The 19123-nt window shown below is 42.5% G+C and overlaps 1 protein-coding gene across 1 annotated transcript in view; it reads right to left on the reverse strand.

Annotated features, from left to right (window-relative positions):
- The window catches only part of DNAI3 (dynein axonemal intermediate chain 3), a 136124-nt gene that overhangs the window by 101157 nt on the left and 15844 nt on the right, over window positions 1–19123 (reverse strand). Inside the window, exons 2-3 of the mRNA XM_073593617.1 lie at window positions 2158–2274; window positions 29–67 (exon numbers count right to left, since the gene is read on the reverse strand). Of these exons, the coding sequence (XP_073449718.1) occupies window positions 29–67; window positions 2158–2272 (154 nt within the window). The 5' untranslated portion in view covers window positions 2273–2274. The remainder of the gene's footprint in view (window positions 1–28; window positions 68–2157; window positions 2275–19123) is intronic.

Here is a 19123-nt window from a genome sequence, read left to right on the forward strand (position 1 = left end):
TCTTACAAAGTTCAGAACTGTCACTTACCCGATCTGACAGATGCTGCAGAATCTTCACGCTTTTTAGCTGCAAGCATAAAATAAAATTACTCAGAGACACACAGACACAGGAGGACTTAGAAGAAAGAACTCTGACAATTCTAGGCATACATATCAAGATTTTGGCAATCATCAAAAGCAGTACACAATGAAGATGCACACTGCTACTTGCAAAAACCTTAAAACTTATTTTATTGTTCCAGCAGGAATGAGAACACTCCACCCACCTCTCTCTGATGTGTTTCTTTCACCCTTTACTGGGGCTATGAATTAACCACAATAGGGGGTGAAACGCGTCGAATAGAGGTACTGGGGTAGGGTGTTCTCATTCCTGCTGGAACAATAAAGTTGGTTTGAAGACTTTCAGATATAGCAATGAGTGTCTTCACCATGTACTGTGCTGGCCTCTTTGGGGAGAAACGGATCCTGGAGAAAGCCGCTTTCCATGGGGGTATTTGTCTGAAGAGGAGAGGCCTGGAGCGCCGCCATGGACCCCAGTAGAAGAGGATCGGGGGGGGGGCACTCTGTACAAAACCATTGCACAGAGCAGGTAGGTATGACAAGTTTATTATTTTTGAAAAAGGAAGCTTTACACCTTTCAGCATGTCTTTGGAGTGTGGGAGGAAACCCACGCAGGCAAAGGGAGAACATGCAAACTCCATGCAGGTAATGCCATGTTTGGGATTTGAACCAACAACCCTAGTGCTGCCCAGGAAGAGCTAACCACTTAACCACTGTGCTGCCTTGGAGCCCAGGAAATGTGAGTGTAGATTCACTATTTTGCAACATATGAAGATTTTTTTTAAATAGAAAAAACTGAGACACATGTATTTGTTTTTATTATTTTCACAATCAAATTGCGCTACACCATTTTGTACCGCTACCGTCAATTACAGCCAGTGAGACAATGAGGAGAGAGTGAGGGGGGGCTGAACCCGCTCTCAGTGTGTGAATGGACACACATAGCAGCGGCTCAGGTGCTCCCATAGCAAGATGCTTGCTATGGGGGCAATCGGCAGGAGGGAAGGGCCAGGAGTGCCGGCAGGGGACCCGAGAAGAGGAGGATTGGGGCTGCTCTGTGCAAAGCCACTCTACAGATCAGGCAAGTATAACATGTTTGTTATTTAAAATAAAACTGTTTTTAATGTCACCTTAAGGACCAGTTTACACCATAAAGGGTGCGTTCTGTTTTTGCACATTCCCGCACATCACGGTTTTAACTGCCCATTAAATCCAATACACAAGAATGTTCCAAAAGTATGGCAGGTGCAACTTTTAAGATTGCGCCACACCAAACCACATTGCGCAGCACAAATGCTGCAGCCGCGCATTAAGTACTTTAGGTAAGTATGCATCTTCGGCAGGGGTGAGGGGGGTGCTGTTACTTTAGGTCAGAGGGGTTGGGCCGAAAGTACACTTTAAAGGGAACCTGTATTGACAGAAGTACAGAAGTTGCAGTAGCTGCCTTCATTCTAAAAATGCTAGTTACCTGTCATCCTCCGCCTTCAGTATTGGATTGGATCAGCATTACTGCCAGGGAAATATTTTCAGAAGGGGGACCAAATAATGGCAGCCATTCATACTTCCTTAGAGCAAGTTGCCTTTATATTGGTCAGAGGCTGCAAAAGGGATTACTGGACTGCTCAAAAATCTACAGATGGACTAACACAAATGATGAGATGAACACAGAGGACAAGGGGGCACTCCTTATGTCTGCGGAAAGGCTTCTTCACAGTAAGAGCTGTAAAAATGTGTAATAGACTCCCTCCAGAGGTGGTTCTGGCCAGCTCAGTAGATTGCTTTAAAAAAGGCCTGGATTCATTCCTAAATGTACATAACTGAATACTAACATTTATAGGTAAAGTTGATCCAATCCAATTGTCTATCGGGGGATCAGGAAGGAATTTTTCCCCTGCTGGAGCAAATTGGATCATGCCTTGCTGGGTTTTTTTTTTATTGCCTTCCTCTGGATCAACTGTGGGTATGGCATTGTGTACATAGGATTGTAACCCCCCCCCCCCCCTTTTATTGGTTGAACTAGATGGACTTGTGTCCTTTTTTTTCAACCAGACTAACTATATCACAGTGAGCTCTAAAGAATCTTGGAATAAGATCTACCGGAGCTTTTGCGCTTCCTGCTTGCACTCCCTGGCTTCTTCTCTTTACTCTTAGGTCTTCGTGCGGATCCACGGGAGGCGCGGGATGGAGATCTAGATGAACCCTGGGTGGACATTGCTGAAAGAAAAAAGTAGAAGAAATCAATTAATAGCATTACTACAGGACTGTGAGAGAGTGGTGAGAACAGTCATAAATACAAGTGTCAAATACCCAGGAAGAGTCTTTAGACTACTTTGCTGTTAAGAAACTGCCTTCCGTTAGTGATCATTTTAGGCTAAAAAGGTGGCTTTAACCACTACAGCCCCGGAAGGATTTACCCACTTCCTGACCAGAGCACTTTTTGTGATTCGGCACTAAATATCCCCAAAAAATATTTAAAAAACACAAATTTAAAAAAAAATCGCAATGAGCATATATTGATTGGTTTGCACAAAAGTTATAGTGTCTACAAAATAGGGAATAGATTTATGGCATTTTTATAAATTTTTGTTTTTCTTATTAGTAATGGCGATGATCTGCGATTTTTATTGTGACTGCAACATTGCGGCGGACGCATCAGACACTTTTGACACTATTTTGGGACAATTTTCATTTATACAGCGATCAGCAATATAAAAATGCACTAATTACTGTGTAAATGACACTGGCAGGGAAGGAGTTAAACACTAGGGGGCGATCAAGGGGTTAAGTGTGTCCTAGGGACACACTTAACTGTGGGGGGGGGGGTGGGCTCACTACAACATGACATGATGCATACTAGCTCATTATGCCTTTGTCTTGCAGGTCTTTTTTTTTTTTTTCCATGTGGGTTTACAACCACTTTAATAGCTGCCCTCACAGCAGCAGTAAGGGGCGGGTGAGAGACTCTCGGACCCCTGTAAAGGAGATTACGGAGGGTCTCATAGGATCCTGAGATTCCTGAGTGCGCAGCTTCCAGAACTACTGAGGCATTTGTGTCATCAGAGACAAGCCAGTTATGAGCTTGGGTGGGCATGGCCGCCAAATAGTAGTTATAAAAGTCTGGGCAAGCCAAGCCCCCTTGTGCCAACCTCTGTATTTCCGATACAAAAATAAAACAAGGTGGAGTGTTTTTTTATGTCAAAATGGTGTGCAATAAAATATAACTAGTACTCTCATTGGATTGTCCTGCCATAAGCTACTTTAATATTTGTTGCTGTGATTCTCTGTACACCAATGCTGTATGCATGTTGACATTTATTAAGCCCTTTTGTCTATGATTGTGGTCATTTTCTCCTTCCATATCTTACTAGATTCTTGTTTGGAAAGTCACATTACAATCAATGAATCTGAAGGACCAAAGAATTCAGAAACAATCGCTGAACATAGGCGGTCTACCTGTTTTATACCACCACCCTGTGGACACTATGGGTAGTACATGTAGACATCCCTAATAAGTACAAATTCTGCTACAAGAAAAAAATGAGATGTAAACTAAGGGCCTCATTTAAATCTATTATAAACTTTTAAAAAGTTCGTTTTTTTGTAATAAGTAATAGAATGACCTAGAGCTAACCCATCACTGCAGCATGCACAAGTGTAGTATGAATAGCTCTATTCCCAGGACGCCAGGCAAATGAAATAAATATATATTTTTACTGTTTAAACTGCAGAAAGGATTTGCATGTCTGTTGGTGGAATCATGGATTTATACATCTCTGCTCAACTTCATAGTAAGGCAGATGACACCTTTATTTCCTGGTTGAGCTTTGCCATTTCCTGTGTCACTTTTCTACTTTCTGCCTGTGCACTGAATACTGAATCAGCATCACTTCCTCAGTCCCATAAGCAGTAGACATGTGCATTCATTTTTGTCCGAATTTCAGGTATGTTCGTTATCGTTTTAACAAACGATAAACGAAAGTGCAGAATCCGAAAAACGAAAGATCTGACATAAACAAAGGCTTTATTTTCGCTTTCGTTGCTACAACAGTTCTATATAGATAGGAGATTCGACATGATGATGACAATAACAATCTGTGTCCATCAAACCTATGGTCGAATGTGCCTAACCTTAACTCTATTAGTCCAAGATTATTCTACGTAGAGAGAAAAGATTCGACATAGAGAGAAAAGATTCGACATAGAGAGAAAAGATTCGACGTAGGGGAGAAAAGATCGCTGCTGGAATTGGGTGGGGGAAGTAAAATAAAAATAATGATGATGATGAATGTTATTGGCTGATTGTAACCAAAGAGGAGGGGCAGTAAAATAGCTAGAACTAAGTACACACGTACAGCCAACTTACTTTCATTTACGATTATGGTGTCTGTTGAAAGTTCTAAGAAGATTCGACGGAGCAACTAAACTATACGGCGTCGTACAGTTTAGCTGCTCCGTCGAATCTTCTTTGAACATTCAACAGACACCATAAGCCTTCAATGACAGATTTTCGACCTTAATTCATTTGGATTTTCGGACAAATGCAAGTTTTTAACGAAAAACGAATTTCGGGAGTAACTAAATAAATTGATTTTTTGGACGAAAATGAAATTCCAAAACGAAATATTTCAGTGTGCACATGTCTAATAAGCAGTAAGAGAACATAGGGATTAGTAGAGATGAACCAGAAAGTAGTAGAGGTCCTCCTGACTGCATAGTGTTGCAGAGCCTCAGATGTATGTATAATAGAACTATGTATGTGACATGAGCGGAAAATCGAAATTACAAGTTATTTGGTTAAAAGAAAGCAGCATTTTTTCCTTTCTCTGGATGTTTTTATATAGGGGGGGGTGTTACAGAGAAAAGCAGGTCTTGTAATTTCACAGAAGGTCTGCTTTAAACACTCCATGCATGTTACGATTTGATTGTACAATCTCCTTACAATTTGCCAACTATACTTTGACTAGATCTAAATTATATGAATTGTTTCTATCAACCCCCACATTACACAGCTGATTTATAATTTAAAGGACACTGTACAGAGATTATACAGTGCATCTGGAAAGTATTCACAGCGCTTCACTTTTTCCACATTTTGTTATGTTACAGCCTTAGTCCAAAATGGATTCAATTCATTATTTTCCTCAAAATTCTACAAACAATACCCCCATAATGACAACGTGAAAGAAGTTTGTTTGAAATTTTTGCAAATTTATTAAAAATAAAAAAAGGAAAAAAAATCCCATGTACTATACATAAGTGTTTACAGCCTTTGCTCAATACTTTGTTGAAACACCTTTGGCACCAATTACAGCCTCAATTCTTTTTGAGTATGATGCTACCGGCTTGGCACACCTATTTTTGGGCAGTTTCTCCCATTCTTCTTTGCAGGACCTCTCAAACTCCATCAGGTTGGATGGGGAGCGTCGGTGCACAGCCATTTTCTGATCTCTTCAGAGATGTTCAATCGGGTTCAAGTCTGGGCTCTGGCTGGGCCACTCAAGGACATTCACAGAGTCTCGTAGCCACTCCTTTGTTATCATGGCTGTGAGCTTAGAGTCGTTGTCCTGTTGAAAGATGAACCTTCGCCCCAGTCTGATGTCCAGAGTGCTCTGGAGCAGGTTTTCATCCAGGATGTCTCTGTACATTGCTGCATTCATGTTTCCCTCGATCCTGACTAGTCTCCCAGTTCCTGCCGCTGAAAAACATCCCCACAGAATGATGCTGCCACCATCATGCTTCACTGTAGGGATGATATTGGCCAGGTGATGAGCGGTGTTTGGTTTCCTCCAGACATGATGCTTGCCATTCAGGCCAAAGAGTTCAATTTTTGTTTTATCAGACCAGAGAGTTTTGTTTCTCATGGGACCTTATATAGACAGGTGTGTGCCTTTAAAAATCACATCCAATCAACTGAATTTACCACAGGTGGACTCCAAGTTGAGTTTAATTTTGAGTGTCATGGCAAAGGCTGTGAATACTTATGTACATGTGATTTTTTTTTTGATTTTTTTAAAAATAAATTTGCAAAGATTTCAAATAAACTTCTTTCCCGTTGTCATTATGGGGTATTGTTTGTAGAATTTTGAGGAAAATAATGAACTTAATCCATTTTGGAATAAGGCTGTAACACAGGGCTCGACAAACCCCGGGTGCCAGGTCGCATTTGTGACTAGAATTAGCGACCTGGCGCCTGGGGCGGCACAGCTGGGGTATCCTGTCTCCGTGCTACACCCCCCCCTCCCGGCGCGATCGCGTTGGTCCGCACCGGTAATTGAGGCCGCGGCTTTGTGGCCTTCTGCAGTCCTATGGTTCCTTCTGGAATCGGGCACTCTCTTGTGGTGGCTGTTGGTATGACAAGACAACCACCATTGCTAATGGAGCTTTCCCTGTCTGTTTTCACTGCCCGACCATCTCCTTCCCTTTACTTAGAACCCCCAAACATTATATATATTTTTTATTCTAACACCCAAGAGAATAAAATGGCAGTCATTGCAATACTTTCTGTCACACCGTATTTGTGCAGCGGACTTACAAGTGCACTTTTTTGGGAAAAAAATACTTTTTTAAATTAAAAATAAGACAGCAGTAAAGTTAGCCCAATTTTTTTTTATATTGTGAAAGATAATGTTACGTCGAGTAAATTGATACCAAACATGTCATGCTTCAAAATTTCGTCCGCTCGTGGAATGGCGACAAACTTTTTACCCTTAAAAATCTCCATAGGCAACATTTAAAAAAATTCTACAGGTTGCATGTTTTGAGTTACAGAGGAGGTCTAGGGCTAGAATTATTGCTCTCGCTCTACCAATCGCGACAATACCTCACATGTGTGGTTGGAACACCATTTTCATATGCGGGTGCTACTCACATATGCGTTCGCTTCTGCACGCGAGCTCGGCGGGACGGGGCGCGTTTAAAATTATTCTTTTTTTTCTTATTTATTTTAACTTTTATTTTTTATGTTTTCACTGTTCTTTAAAAAAAAAAAGTCACTTTTATTCCTATTACAAGGAATGTAAAAATCCCTTGCAATAGAAAAAAAGCATGACAGGACCTCTTAAATATGAGATCTAGGGTCAAAAAGACCTCACATCTCATATTTACACTAAAATGCATTAAAAAAAAAAAAATTTGTCATTTGAAAAAATAATAATAAAATGTCCCTTTAAGAGCTATGGGCGGAAGTGACGATTTGACGTCGCTTCCGCCATGCAATGACTTGGAGACGGGCGGGGGCAGATCCTCCCCTCACTCGTCTCCATGTCAGGCCAGGGACAGGTCCGGATCGCCTCCGCCGTTACCAACGGCCACGGTAAGCGGTGAAGGGCACCGTAGCACGACGGTAGGGGGGGCCCTCTCCCGCCGCCGATAAAAGTGATCTTGTGGCGAATCCGCTGCAGAGTCCACTTTTATCTGAAACAGAACCGGCGGCTCTTGAAGAGGATACCGGGGTTATGGTAGCTAGCTGCTACCATAACAACGGTATTTCTCTTCAAAGACAGGGCGTATATAGTCGTCCTGCGGGAAGGAAGCGGTTAATTAAAATGAATTTATTATTTGTCATCTCCCTGCTTGGCCCCTTTCACATGGGCTGTCTGATCAGGTTCGCCTGTCAGTTTTTCAGGCGGACCTGATCGGACCCTTATGCCCCGTACACACGGTCGGACTTTGTTCGGACATTCCGACAACAAAATCCTAGGATTTTTTCCGACGGATGTTGGCTCAAACTTGTCTTGCATACACACGGTCACACAAAGTTTTCGGAAAATCAGATCGTTCTAAACGCGGTGACATAAAACACGTACGTCGGGACTATAAACGGGGCAGTGGCCAATAGCTTTCATCTCTTTATTTATTCTGAGCATGCGTGGCACTTTGTCCGTCGGATTTGTGTACACACGATCGGAATTTCCGACAACGGATTTTGTTGTCGGAAAATTTTATCTCCTGCTCTCCAACTTTGTGTGTCGGAAAATCCGATGGAAAATGTCCGATGGAGCCCACACACGGTCGGAATTTCCGACAACACGCTCCGATCGGACATTTTCCATCGGAAAATCCGACCGTGTGTACGGGGCATTAGTGTGGATATGGTGGTCTTGTGTCCCTGCATGGCAGGAAATAAAAGCAGTCACATTCGTTCTAGTCGTATTTCTGTGTAAATTTAAGATTGGTTAATTTTTATATTGAAAATAAAGCTTTGTCGGTCGTTTATAAAAAAAAAAAACCTGGCTCCTAACTTTTTTAGCTGGCTCCTAGATTCCAAGCAAATTTGTCAAGCCCTGCTGTAACATAACAAAATGTGGAAAAAATGAAGCGGTGAATACTTTTCGGATGCACTGTACAATTAGTTTGTAGAATGTGGATCCAGCCTTAAATCCCAACACCATTTATTAGACAAAATCTACCCTTGCAGCGGCCCTTCCACCCCCACAATGCAAGGGTTAAATACTCATTAGGTCTAGGGGATCTGAACAGGCTGCATTATTTATCTTACACCCTTCTCTTCTCCCTCTGGAGCTCCAGGCTATGGGCTGTCCCTTGGCATCATCACATACAATGCATGGCTGCTGACCCCGCACTCTATATGGAGTAGGCAGGCACACGGCGGTGCCCATTAGAGCCTTAGAGAGAAGGCTTTGCATGAGCATTCTCATGAATGGAGGGAACCTGCGGGATTATAGGGAATCTGCACTCCTAGATTTAACAAGTAGAAATCCCTTGACCCTCTTCAAGTGTAGATTTTGTTGAATTTCTGGAGCTGAACTATAAAGTAGGTCTTCAGAGCATATTTGCACAATATGGCAGACTTGAGGCCTCTAGTATGCCCTCCTCCGGCAATGTGCAGCAAAATTCTGGCTGCTGACGTCTCCACATTCTTGACCCATGGACTTGCATGGAATGCACCTGTATAACAGTATCCCATTTAAGTCTATGGGACATAAATGCAGAGGCGTCAGCAGCCCAGCAATAGATTTTTAACCACCAGGCTGCAGCTGTCATAGGTTGAGGGGACATACTGGAGGGGTACCTATATTTATGTATTGGGAGAGGCTAGGAAGGATGGCTAAGCAAACGTGTACATACGAATAGTGTGAAAAAGACTCATGCACTATCAGTAATCTCACCTATAGCAATACACTATACTATCTGGTATGTGTTATTTTCTATATGGATGTACTTGGGTAAATGTAATCACATTTCTATGATTTACTATTGATTATACAGTGCCTTGAAAAAGTATTCGTACCCCTTGACATTTTCCACATTTTGTCATGTTACAACCAAAAATGTACCGTATATACTCGAGTATAAGCCGACCAAAATATAAGCCAAGGCACCTAATTTTACCACAAAAAACTGGAAAAACGTATTGACTCGAGTATAAGCCTAGGGTGAGAAATGCACAGCTACTGTAAGTGGAAAAGAGGGTCAACAATGCCCATTTGCAGCCTCACTGTGCCCATTTGCATGCCTCACTGTGCCCATTTGCAGCCATAGGAACTTCAAACTCGGTAGTTAAGGGTTCCTAGATGCCCCCTAGCTGCAGCCAAAATTTGGAGTCTCTGGACCCAAAGGGTCCCGAAATGACATTGCTGCAGATGGACACAGTGGGGCCCCGTATCTCGTGGCCACCTGGTGCTAGGGACCCCAAATTTAGCGTGCAAACCCAGTAGAACTAGCACTACAACATATCCAAAGCTAGGGGTTCCTAGAACCAAGTGGCCCCGAGATACGTAACCCCAAAGTCGGTTTAGAAAATGTCAAGCACTTTTCTGTAGCAGAGAATGACATTTTCCGAACCGAATTTGGAGCCCCATATCTCGGGGCCACTTGGTGCTAGGAACCCCAGCTTTTGATATATTATAATGCTAGTTCCACTGGGTTTGCACACCAAATTTGGGGTTCCTAGCACCAAGTGGTCCCGAGATACAGGGTCCCAAATTCAGTTCGGAAAATGTCATTCTTTTCACCAGAAAAGTGCTTGACTCGAGTATAAGCCGAAGGGGGGCACTTTCAGCACAAAAAAATGTGCTGACAAACTCGGCTTATACTCGAGTATATACGGTAAATGTATTTTATTGGGATTTTATGTGATAGACCAACACAAAGTGACACACAATTATGAAGGTGAAGGAAAATTATAAATGGTTTTCAATTTTTTTTTTTTTTACAAACACATCTGAAAAGTGTGGGGTACATTTGTATTCAGCCCCCCTGAGTCAATACTTTGTAGTACCACCTTTCACTACAATTACAGCTGCAAGTCTTTTTGGGGGTGTCTCTACCAGCTTTGCACATCTAGAGAGTGACATTTTTTGCCCATTCTTCCTTGCAAAATAGCTTAAGCTCTGTCAGATTGGATGGAGAGCGTCTGTGAACAGCAATTTTCAAGTCTTGCCACAGATTCTCAATTGGATTTAAGTCTGGACTTTGACTGGTTCCATTGTAGTGTGGTGTGTTTAGGATGATGTGCAGTGTTAGTTTTCTGCCACACATGGTGTTTTGCTTGGGCCTCTTAGTTGCTTCTCTGATGAATGCTCTCCTTGCCCGGCCTGTCAGTTTAGGTGGACGGCCATGTCTTGGTAGGTTTGCAGTTGTGCCATACTCTTTCCATTTTCAGATGATGAATTGAACAGAGCTCTGTGCGATGTTCAAAGCTTGGGATATTTTTTTATAACTTAACCCTGCTTTAAACTTCTCCACAACCTTATCCCTGACCTGTCTGCTGTGTTCCTTGGCCTTCAAGATGCTGTTTGTTCACTAAGCTTCTCTAACAAACCTCTGAAGGCTTGACAGCTGTATTCCTACTGAGATTAAATTAGATAGAGGTGGACTCTATTTACTATTTAGGTGACTTCTGAAGGCAATCGGTTACACTAGATTTTAGTTAGGTGTACCAGAGTAAAGGGGGCTGAATACAATTGCACGCCACACTTTTCAGATATTTAGTTTAGTAAAAAATGTTGAAAACCATTTATTATTTTCCTTCCGCTTCACAATTATGTACAACTTTGTGTTGGTCTATCAGATAAAATACATTTATGATTTTGGTTGTAACATGGCAAAATGTGGAAAATTACAAAATTATGAAGGAGAAGCGCTACATGCAGTTATCATTGATAAACATGTACACATACTTAAAAGGTAACTGAAGAGATCTGATTTAGCATAGGGGCAATATATCTTCAATATCATTAGCATGTCACTGGTTTTGCTTGTTGCCTGGATTTCTTCTTAATAAGATGTTACTTGCGAAGTATTTGTCTCTAAGGAGAAGTAGAACATATGGTGATCACAGAAATGATGAGGCTAAGCACTCACGAGACTGTGACTTTGAGGTGAGTCATGAGAATACACTGGCCTTTAGGAGATGGAAAATTTCTGCTAGAACTACAGCAAATCTATTTATTGACATGCTAATATTGGTACGGTTAAGCAGACTTCATCTCTAAAATGAATCTAATAGCCGACTGACACGGCTCAAAGTACCTCCAACTTTCCCACACAGCTTTGGGTGACACTTATGATTATTCCCTCTTCAGGGGGAAACACGCTAGAGCCATGGACCCAAGTAGGGGAGTTTATTCTGATAATCTTTTAATAAAACAGAGGCCATGACTGTGTACAGTAGTCTTCCTCACACATTTTACCCCAGAGGAACCCCTAAAATTATTTTCAGGTTTTGGGGAACCTTAACTAAAACAAGTTCAACTGGGTACAATGGCAAAAATGCTTCTTACTTTGGTGGTCAGAATGTCACCCTTACAGACAGCTAAAAAAGACAATTGGTGTCCTGCTGCTGTCTATGACAAGTGGTTTTGGCCATGGAACTATCCAGGCACTATCAAATGGAAGGTCAATCAGCCACAACTAAAGGAAGCCCCTAGCAACCTCTGGAGGAACCCTAGTTAAGAATGGCTAGTGTACAGTGTTAAACTAGTTCAAGTTGTTTAAATTATGAACCCACTTATCATAAAAAAGGTTAAAAAAAAAGGGAGTACTACAGTCTTCTACTGTAGTAGGCGCTAATCCAGGATTATGCTGGAGGTCAAATTAGGTATCCTACAATAGCTGCATCACTTCATTCACTTTCTATGAAAATAGAAGACAGAAACCAACTAAAAATTAGGTCCATCCTTTTTTCCCACTTACCCTCTCCCATCTAACTAGTCATACTTTTTAAAAATTGCCTCCAAGCCCATAAGGAACTTATTCAATCCGAGGTCGTGTGACACTAGGCCTCTTCCAGTGGTGAATGGCGATTTCTGCTTGCCTCCAACTTTCTGCTTGCCTCCAACAATGCAATGCATATCTTGGTGCTGGAATTAGTTAACTTCCGTGTGCATGTGCAGGTGCAAAGTCATCCCGGGATTACAAACTGAGATGGGTATAGATGGTGAACCCAGAAGAAGATGAAGTAAAAGTGAAAGTGAGTGGCGGGGGCATCAGGGGGTCCCTTTGGCAGGTACAGTAAGTGTTTCATAATGTGCATGTAAGTTGGGCTTACATGGTGGAGTGGGAGGAGACAGGGTAGTTTTTTTAAATGACCAGAGATGAACTTCAACAAAGGCAAGTCTTCATTTGATTTTTCATTTCACAAAATTACACAACGCAAGGGTCTCCAAGAGCAGCTTTTTTCAACTGGGGTGGCATGGAAGTGTTAAGGTTACTTCAGGGGCACCTTGGCAAAATGCCTAAAAATTGCCCCCAAAATGCCAAAAATAGTATACAAGCCAGCAGGTGAATTAAGCCTGCCTTTTAGTTATACAAAGCCACAGGTTTTAATTGTGCAGCATTACAACCTTGGACACCATGTAGGCCCACAGCCAGTGTCCCAACAACAGATGAGGTAATCGGTTGATAAAGAGGACATCAGATGCCTACACAGCACCCTTGTTTGCCCCTCTCCTGCCTCTCTCTATCAGCACTGGGGTCACATTAGCTGAGTGAGGGTGAGAAACTGAGCAAGAAGAGAAATACTGGGACATTAGTCAGTACCAGTGTGCGAACATGTACTGTATATGCTTTGTAAAAGAAATCACCTCCAATGTTGGGTCTCCTATGCGTGCGGATGTTTCTGTGTTATGTAAAACTAATAGTTTTGTTTATTACATTTTAGAATGGGGTTCCTTAAACTAAGGTTGAAAAACACTGTCTTAGAGTAAAAAGCCAAGCATCCGAAAGGCACTCAGAAAATCTCTAGGGTCTTCCTCATCTTGGAGAGATTTCTGCTTGCTTCCTATTGCGTTTACGAGACAGGAGGTGAAGGGAAATCTCCCAAATGGGACACAGATGGCAAAAAACCTCAGAGGGTTTTGAATTTTCCCTACTCTGTACAAAATTGAAAAAAAAACATTTTTTTCACTATAAAATACTGTATATTGCAATAAACTTTTTTTGCTAATCAATCATTGGTTTTAGAGGTGCACTGAAACGAAAATTTCAATGCCAAAACAGAAAATTGTGGATTTTTATAAATAATTGTATTATATTCTACTTTAATTATTATAATGAATTTAAATTAATTTGAATTTATTGTTGGCTATTATCAGCACCTTTTGAAGTGGTGTTAAAAATTCTGCTTGCTGCATCTTTGGTGCATATTTGTTGAGTAAAAAAAAAAAAGAACATATCAATTAATGCATTTTTTGAGTCACGTGACCTATGAAAAACACATCAAAAGCAAGGGGAGAAAAAAAAATAAAAAATCGCAGGCGTTTTCGGCAGCCATTATCGGCATCTTTTTTTCTTAGGTGAATGGACACTGGTAGATCAAACAGGAAGTCCTCCCCTATATAACCCCTCCTGCACAGGAAACACATCAGTTTTGTAGCAAGCAATAAATTCCCCCCAAAAAACGGGAGGGACCTCTGTGTCCTGTGATGTACTCCAAGAAAAGGATTTTATAGATAGGCTTTAGAAAAACACTCACACAGGACACAGAGCTGGTTATTATAATAATAACTACTTGGGACGTCCCAAAGCAATATCCTTGAGGGGAGGGAGACACCATCAGAGAAGGAACTACTCTGCTATTTGTAACATGCTGAGGCCAAAAGGCAGTATCTTCTACGTTATTGACATCCACCTGGTAAAAATCTTGTAGATGTATAAACCAAAGACCAAATAGTGGTCTTGCACACCTGGGCCACTGACACCTGATGACAGATGGCCCAAGATACTCCCCCACACCTGGTAGAGAATCTCTCCCCAGAAAAAAATAAATACCGTAGTTATCGGCGTATAACATGCACCCCAAGTTTAGGAGGGAAGTTTAAGGAAAAAACTTACATTTAAATGCCCATCAATGCAGCCTTATCAGTGTCCATCTGCAGCCTTGTCCATCATTGCAGAATGATCAGTGTCCATCTGCAGCCTTGCCCAGTGTCACTTGCAGCCTTGCCCAGTCTCATTGCAGCCTTGCCCAGTCTTATTGCAGCCTTGCCCAGTCTTATTGCAGCCTTGCCCAGTCTTATTGCAGCCTTGCCCAGTCTCATTGCAGCATGATCGTTTAAAATTATTGTCGCCGAGATACACAGAGCCGGATGTCCTGTGTACTCGGCCCGCCCAGTCCCGCCCTTTGGCCCGGCTCCTATGATGGACATAACACAGGTCCAATGGCGGGACTGGGCGTGACTACGAGCGGAGCCGAGCCTAGCCGAGTACACAGTACACTCAGCTATGTGTATTTCGGCGGCACTCGCTCCTCTCCCCTCACAGACAGCGGGGATCGGCGTATAAAATGCACCCACGATTTTCCCCTGATTTTAAGGGGAAAAAAGTGCGTGTTATACGCCGATAAATACGGTAAATAATGGGTTTTTGCTATTTAAACCATAGGCATCATTGATAAACTGGCAGATCCACTGCTAAATATTCTACCTGGATGCCGCCTGCCCTTCCTGGGCTTTTCTGGCAGCACAAACCAGGATTCCTGACCTGAGCTGACAACTCAAGTAGATCCTGAGCGCCTGAACAACCTCTAAAGTATGTAGCGATCTTTCTTCTGCCGACTGTGGATTAGGAGAAAAATAAAAGGAAAGACACTGTCCTGATTCAAGTGAAAACTAGAAACCACTTTAGGCAATAAAAATGGATGAGGACGCAACATCACCTTATGAAGCAAGACCAAGAACGGCTCCTTGCATGAAAGAGCCGCCAACTCTGACACTCCACTTAGTGAAGTGATAGCAACCAAAGAAGCCACCTTCCGAGATAAAAGGACCAACAGAATCCTCCGATTGGTTCAAAAAGTGGCCTCTGCAAGATCAAATTTAAGTCCCAAGGTAACAAGAATGTCCTGACAGGCGGGACTGTCCAAGTTACATGCTGTATAAGGTATGAATCAAGGAGTGAGAAACAACGGCCTCTGGAAAAAAATGGATAGGGACGAACTTTGACCCTTAACGGTACTTTAGGGCCAATATCCTTTCCCCTAACGCTTGGAGAAAGAAAAAGAAAATCTCCCACTCACATATTTCTGCGGGTGCCCCTTCCTGGCTTCACCCCAGGCAAAAAAATATTTCAAGTCCTGTAATTGAAGTTCCCCGAAGCTGGCTTCCAGAGGCTCAACAGTGCTGAGATACAGGACTCAAGACCAGCAGGTCTCGCTGGACTGGGAGTGTCCAAGGAGCAACCCCTGCAAGACTCGCTATGTCAGTGTACCAAGCCCTCATGGGCTAAATCGGGCCAACACTAATATCAGTGTTACCACCTCACAGATTCTTTGCAAAAGATGTGACCGAAGCCTGAAACAGAGGAAAAACGTCAAATAAGGGAGAACCGGTTCCTAAGGTGTTACCAGTACATCTACCCCCATTGGGAGTGGGACTCTCATCCGGGACACACCTGTACCAACTTGTTGTGGAACTTGGAATATAGTAGACTCACCTGCAGAGTTCCCCCTGCCACTATTCTATGCCTGGAATATGTATTGGCGATAGAGACAGCACTTGTACTGTCCCAGACAGAATGTGGTTCACCTCCCTGAGTCGCGTGACCTCTGGTGCCACACTGGTGGTTGATATATATGCCTGCAGAGGCATTTCCAGATTGAACCTACAACTGGTGTGTCCTATAATCCAGAGCAAGGCGCACTGGCCAAAAATTCCAAGATATTGATGGACAGTATTCTTTTCTGTGGAGACCAAGCCCCCTGAACTGTAGCCAGCCTCAAATCAACTTGGAGAGACTGGCATCAGTGGTTATTCTCCAAATTCCTGAAAATGAAGAATATCAACCACAAATTTTTGCTTTGCAACAGCCCAGAAACAGAGCCTTCCGGCAATCCAATGCCTCGATCTTCAGGTTCCAGACAGAGAGAATGATCCTCTACCAAGACCTGGAGTAGGACTGTATGTAGGGAACATGCTTTGACCTAAACACAGCTTCCTCCTGTAGAAATATATCAAAAGAACCCCTGGAATCGATTGCTTCCTGAGCAAAGATTATTGAGGTAATGAGTATTGAGGTGTCTTCAGCAAGCCCAGCACTGGGGCTAGACGTTTTGTGGACCCTCCGGAGCTGTGGCCAACCCAAAGGGAAGATTCACAAAAAAAAAACGGCTTTCTGCTGCAAATACAGAAATCCTTGATGAGCCTGGAAACAAACCACCACATGAAGATGTGCATTTACAGATTATGGACCCCGATTTGGTTTTGGAACTGCTACCATTTAATTGTTTCACAATAATGTGCCCATAACGTCTGCTCCAAGAGAAAATGCAAGGCAAAAGACTGAAGACTCTGTGGCAGACCCAGACAGTCCCAAGAGGTGCACTTAACCTACCAGGTTTCTGTTGGCTTAAGATGGAACAAACCACCTCAGAGACTGCCCTAAGATCTTCTGGCCTGAGATACTCCCAAAACACAGCCGCTTAAGATGTCTCCCTCACCCAGGTGGGGAAAAGCTTACAGCATCTGGTATCCCGGGCAGTCTCCTATCCATATACTAACCAGACTTGATCCTGCTTAGGCTTCAATCAACCGAGATCAGAAATGATCAAGGTGATGGGGCTGCAATCTATCTGACGAAAAATGAATGCGTCAGGAAACACTGCAATGCCAAACACTACAGTGGCTCAGATGCACCTGCCTGACACCACTGTCCATCAGGAGATGTGGACACCGCCAGATCCCTAAACCTGAGAGTGGTGCACCTGCCTCCCCCCGGCTGCCTCTCTTTTCTAGAACCATTTAACTGGTATACCCATTTTACAGGTAAATAACGCAGCAACTATATTAGCCAGCCTAATATATACAGTCCTCCAAGGATGCAGGCCTAAAACCATGTTGGTTTACCTCTATGCAACCCGTTAGGTATGCAAGTACCCAGGTATGCTGTTATGCAAGTACCTAGGTATGCAAACATGCAGGCATACAAGTATTCTTGCCATTCATGCATTTATGTATGAAGTTCAAGGCCAATAACCACACACACGCATGTACCCCTAGGGAAATAAGCACATACGTTTGTACCCCCAAGGCAAACAAGCACATATGTATGTAGTCCCAGGCAAATAAGCACATATGTATGTAGTCCTAAGCAAATAAGAACATATGTATGTAGTCCCAGGAAAACAAGTACATATGTATACAGCTTAATGTTAATAAACATATACGTATGCAGTACAAATGAAAACATGCCAGCATGTGTTTAAGCAACATGCATCTATGGAAGCATGTAAGCATGTGCTTATGCAACTATACATTTAGTCAAAACATGAAAGCATACATCCCTGTAAATATGCATTTATACAACACAAGCCCATGGAAACATGCATTTACCCAATAAGCAAGCATGCGTTTATGAACCGTGTTTATGAAACATTATGCAACACGCATCTATGCAGACATGTATCCTTATGCGATCATGTACCATGTATCTTTATGCAGACATGTACCTCTATGCAAACATGTATAACCATGTATATTTATGCAAACATGTATAAACATGCATCTTTGTGCAACCATGTATGTTTGTGCAAACATGTATATTTATGCAAACGTGTATAAATATGTATCTTTATGCGAATATGTATAAACATGTATGTTTAGCAACTGTGCATTTCAGCAACCGTGCGTTTCAGCTAGTTTGCAAGCATGTACTTGCTTAACTGCAGTTGGCCCCATACTAGTTCTGCAGGATTTAGCCAAGCATATATGCATCCAATGCAGCCTCTATGCTGTTTCAGGACAGCGAAAAAAGTAAAAATAAGCTTCTGCAGACCAAACGCACACTATACGGGAGACACAATTCTTTAAAGTGCTCCCATGCCCATGTTTTTCCAAACATGTGTATATTTAAACATGCCTTTAAGCAACAAGTTTGCAAGCATGTATACTACGCTGCACCTGCCTTCCGAGCAGTAAAAAACACTTTAAAGCAGGGTTCCACCCAAATTTTCAACTTTATCTTACCCTATTCTGTTATTTGCCTAGATGCTCAAATGCCGTTCCAAAAAAATTTATATCACCGTAATTACCTTTTATATTTTAATTCATAGTTCCACTTCCTGTTTCTCCTCCCGTGGGAGTAGGCGTGTTTCTTGCCTTTCCCCGGCTCCGCACAGTCTCCTGGGAGCTAGTCTCAGGCTTCCCAAGATGCAGTGCGGAACGCCGTCATGCCTTTGGTTGCCATCACAACGGGGCGGGAACTTCCGACGCCGCCGCCTATTGTGATGGCAACCCGGAATTTTACGGCGCTGCTCACTGTTACCAATGAGCATGCACGGGAACGAGTGGTGAATGCTGGGAGCACAGCATTCACCGTGTCCCTGAAATAAATGCTTGTGGGCTTCAATTGCCCACAAGCAAGATGAAAACCGCCAGGATCGAATTATATAAATTATTCTTGCGGACGAAATCTGAGAGAGGCGGCAATATTAAACACCATAAGTGAGTATGATATTTTGATAATCAAAGTTTCTCAATGACCAGAAAAAAAAAAAAAAAAATGATAGGTCGCTGGACTCCCGCTTTAAAGTGAACTGCTATCCGTCCAGTGGTGTATCGACTTACAGTTGAACAGTCCCCCCAGATTAAGCAGTAAATATGCAGCA

The sequence above is a fragment of the Aquarana catesbeiana genome, linkage group LG07 (assembly GCF_042186555.1).
Source record: "Aquarana catesbeiana isolate 2022-GZ linkage group LG07, ASM4218655v1, whole genome shotgun sequence".
NCBI classification, from domain to species: domain Eukaryota; kingdom Metazoa; phylum Chordata; class Amphibia; order Anura; family Ranidae; genus Aquarana; species Aquarana catesbeiana.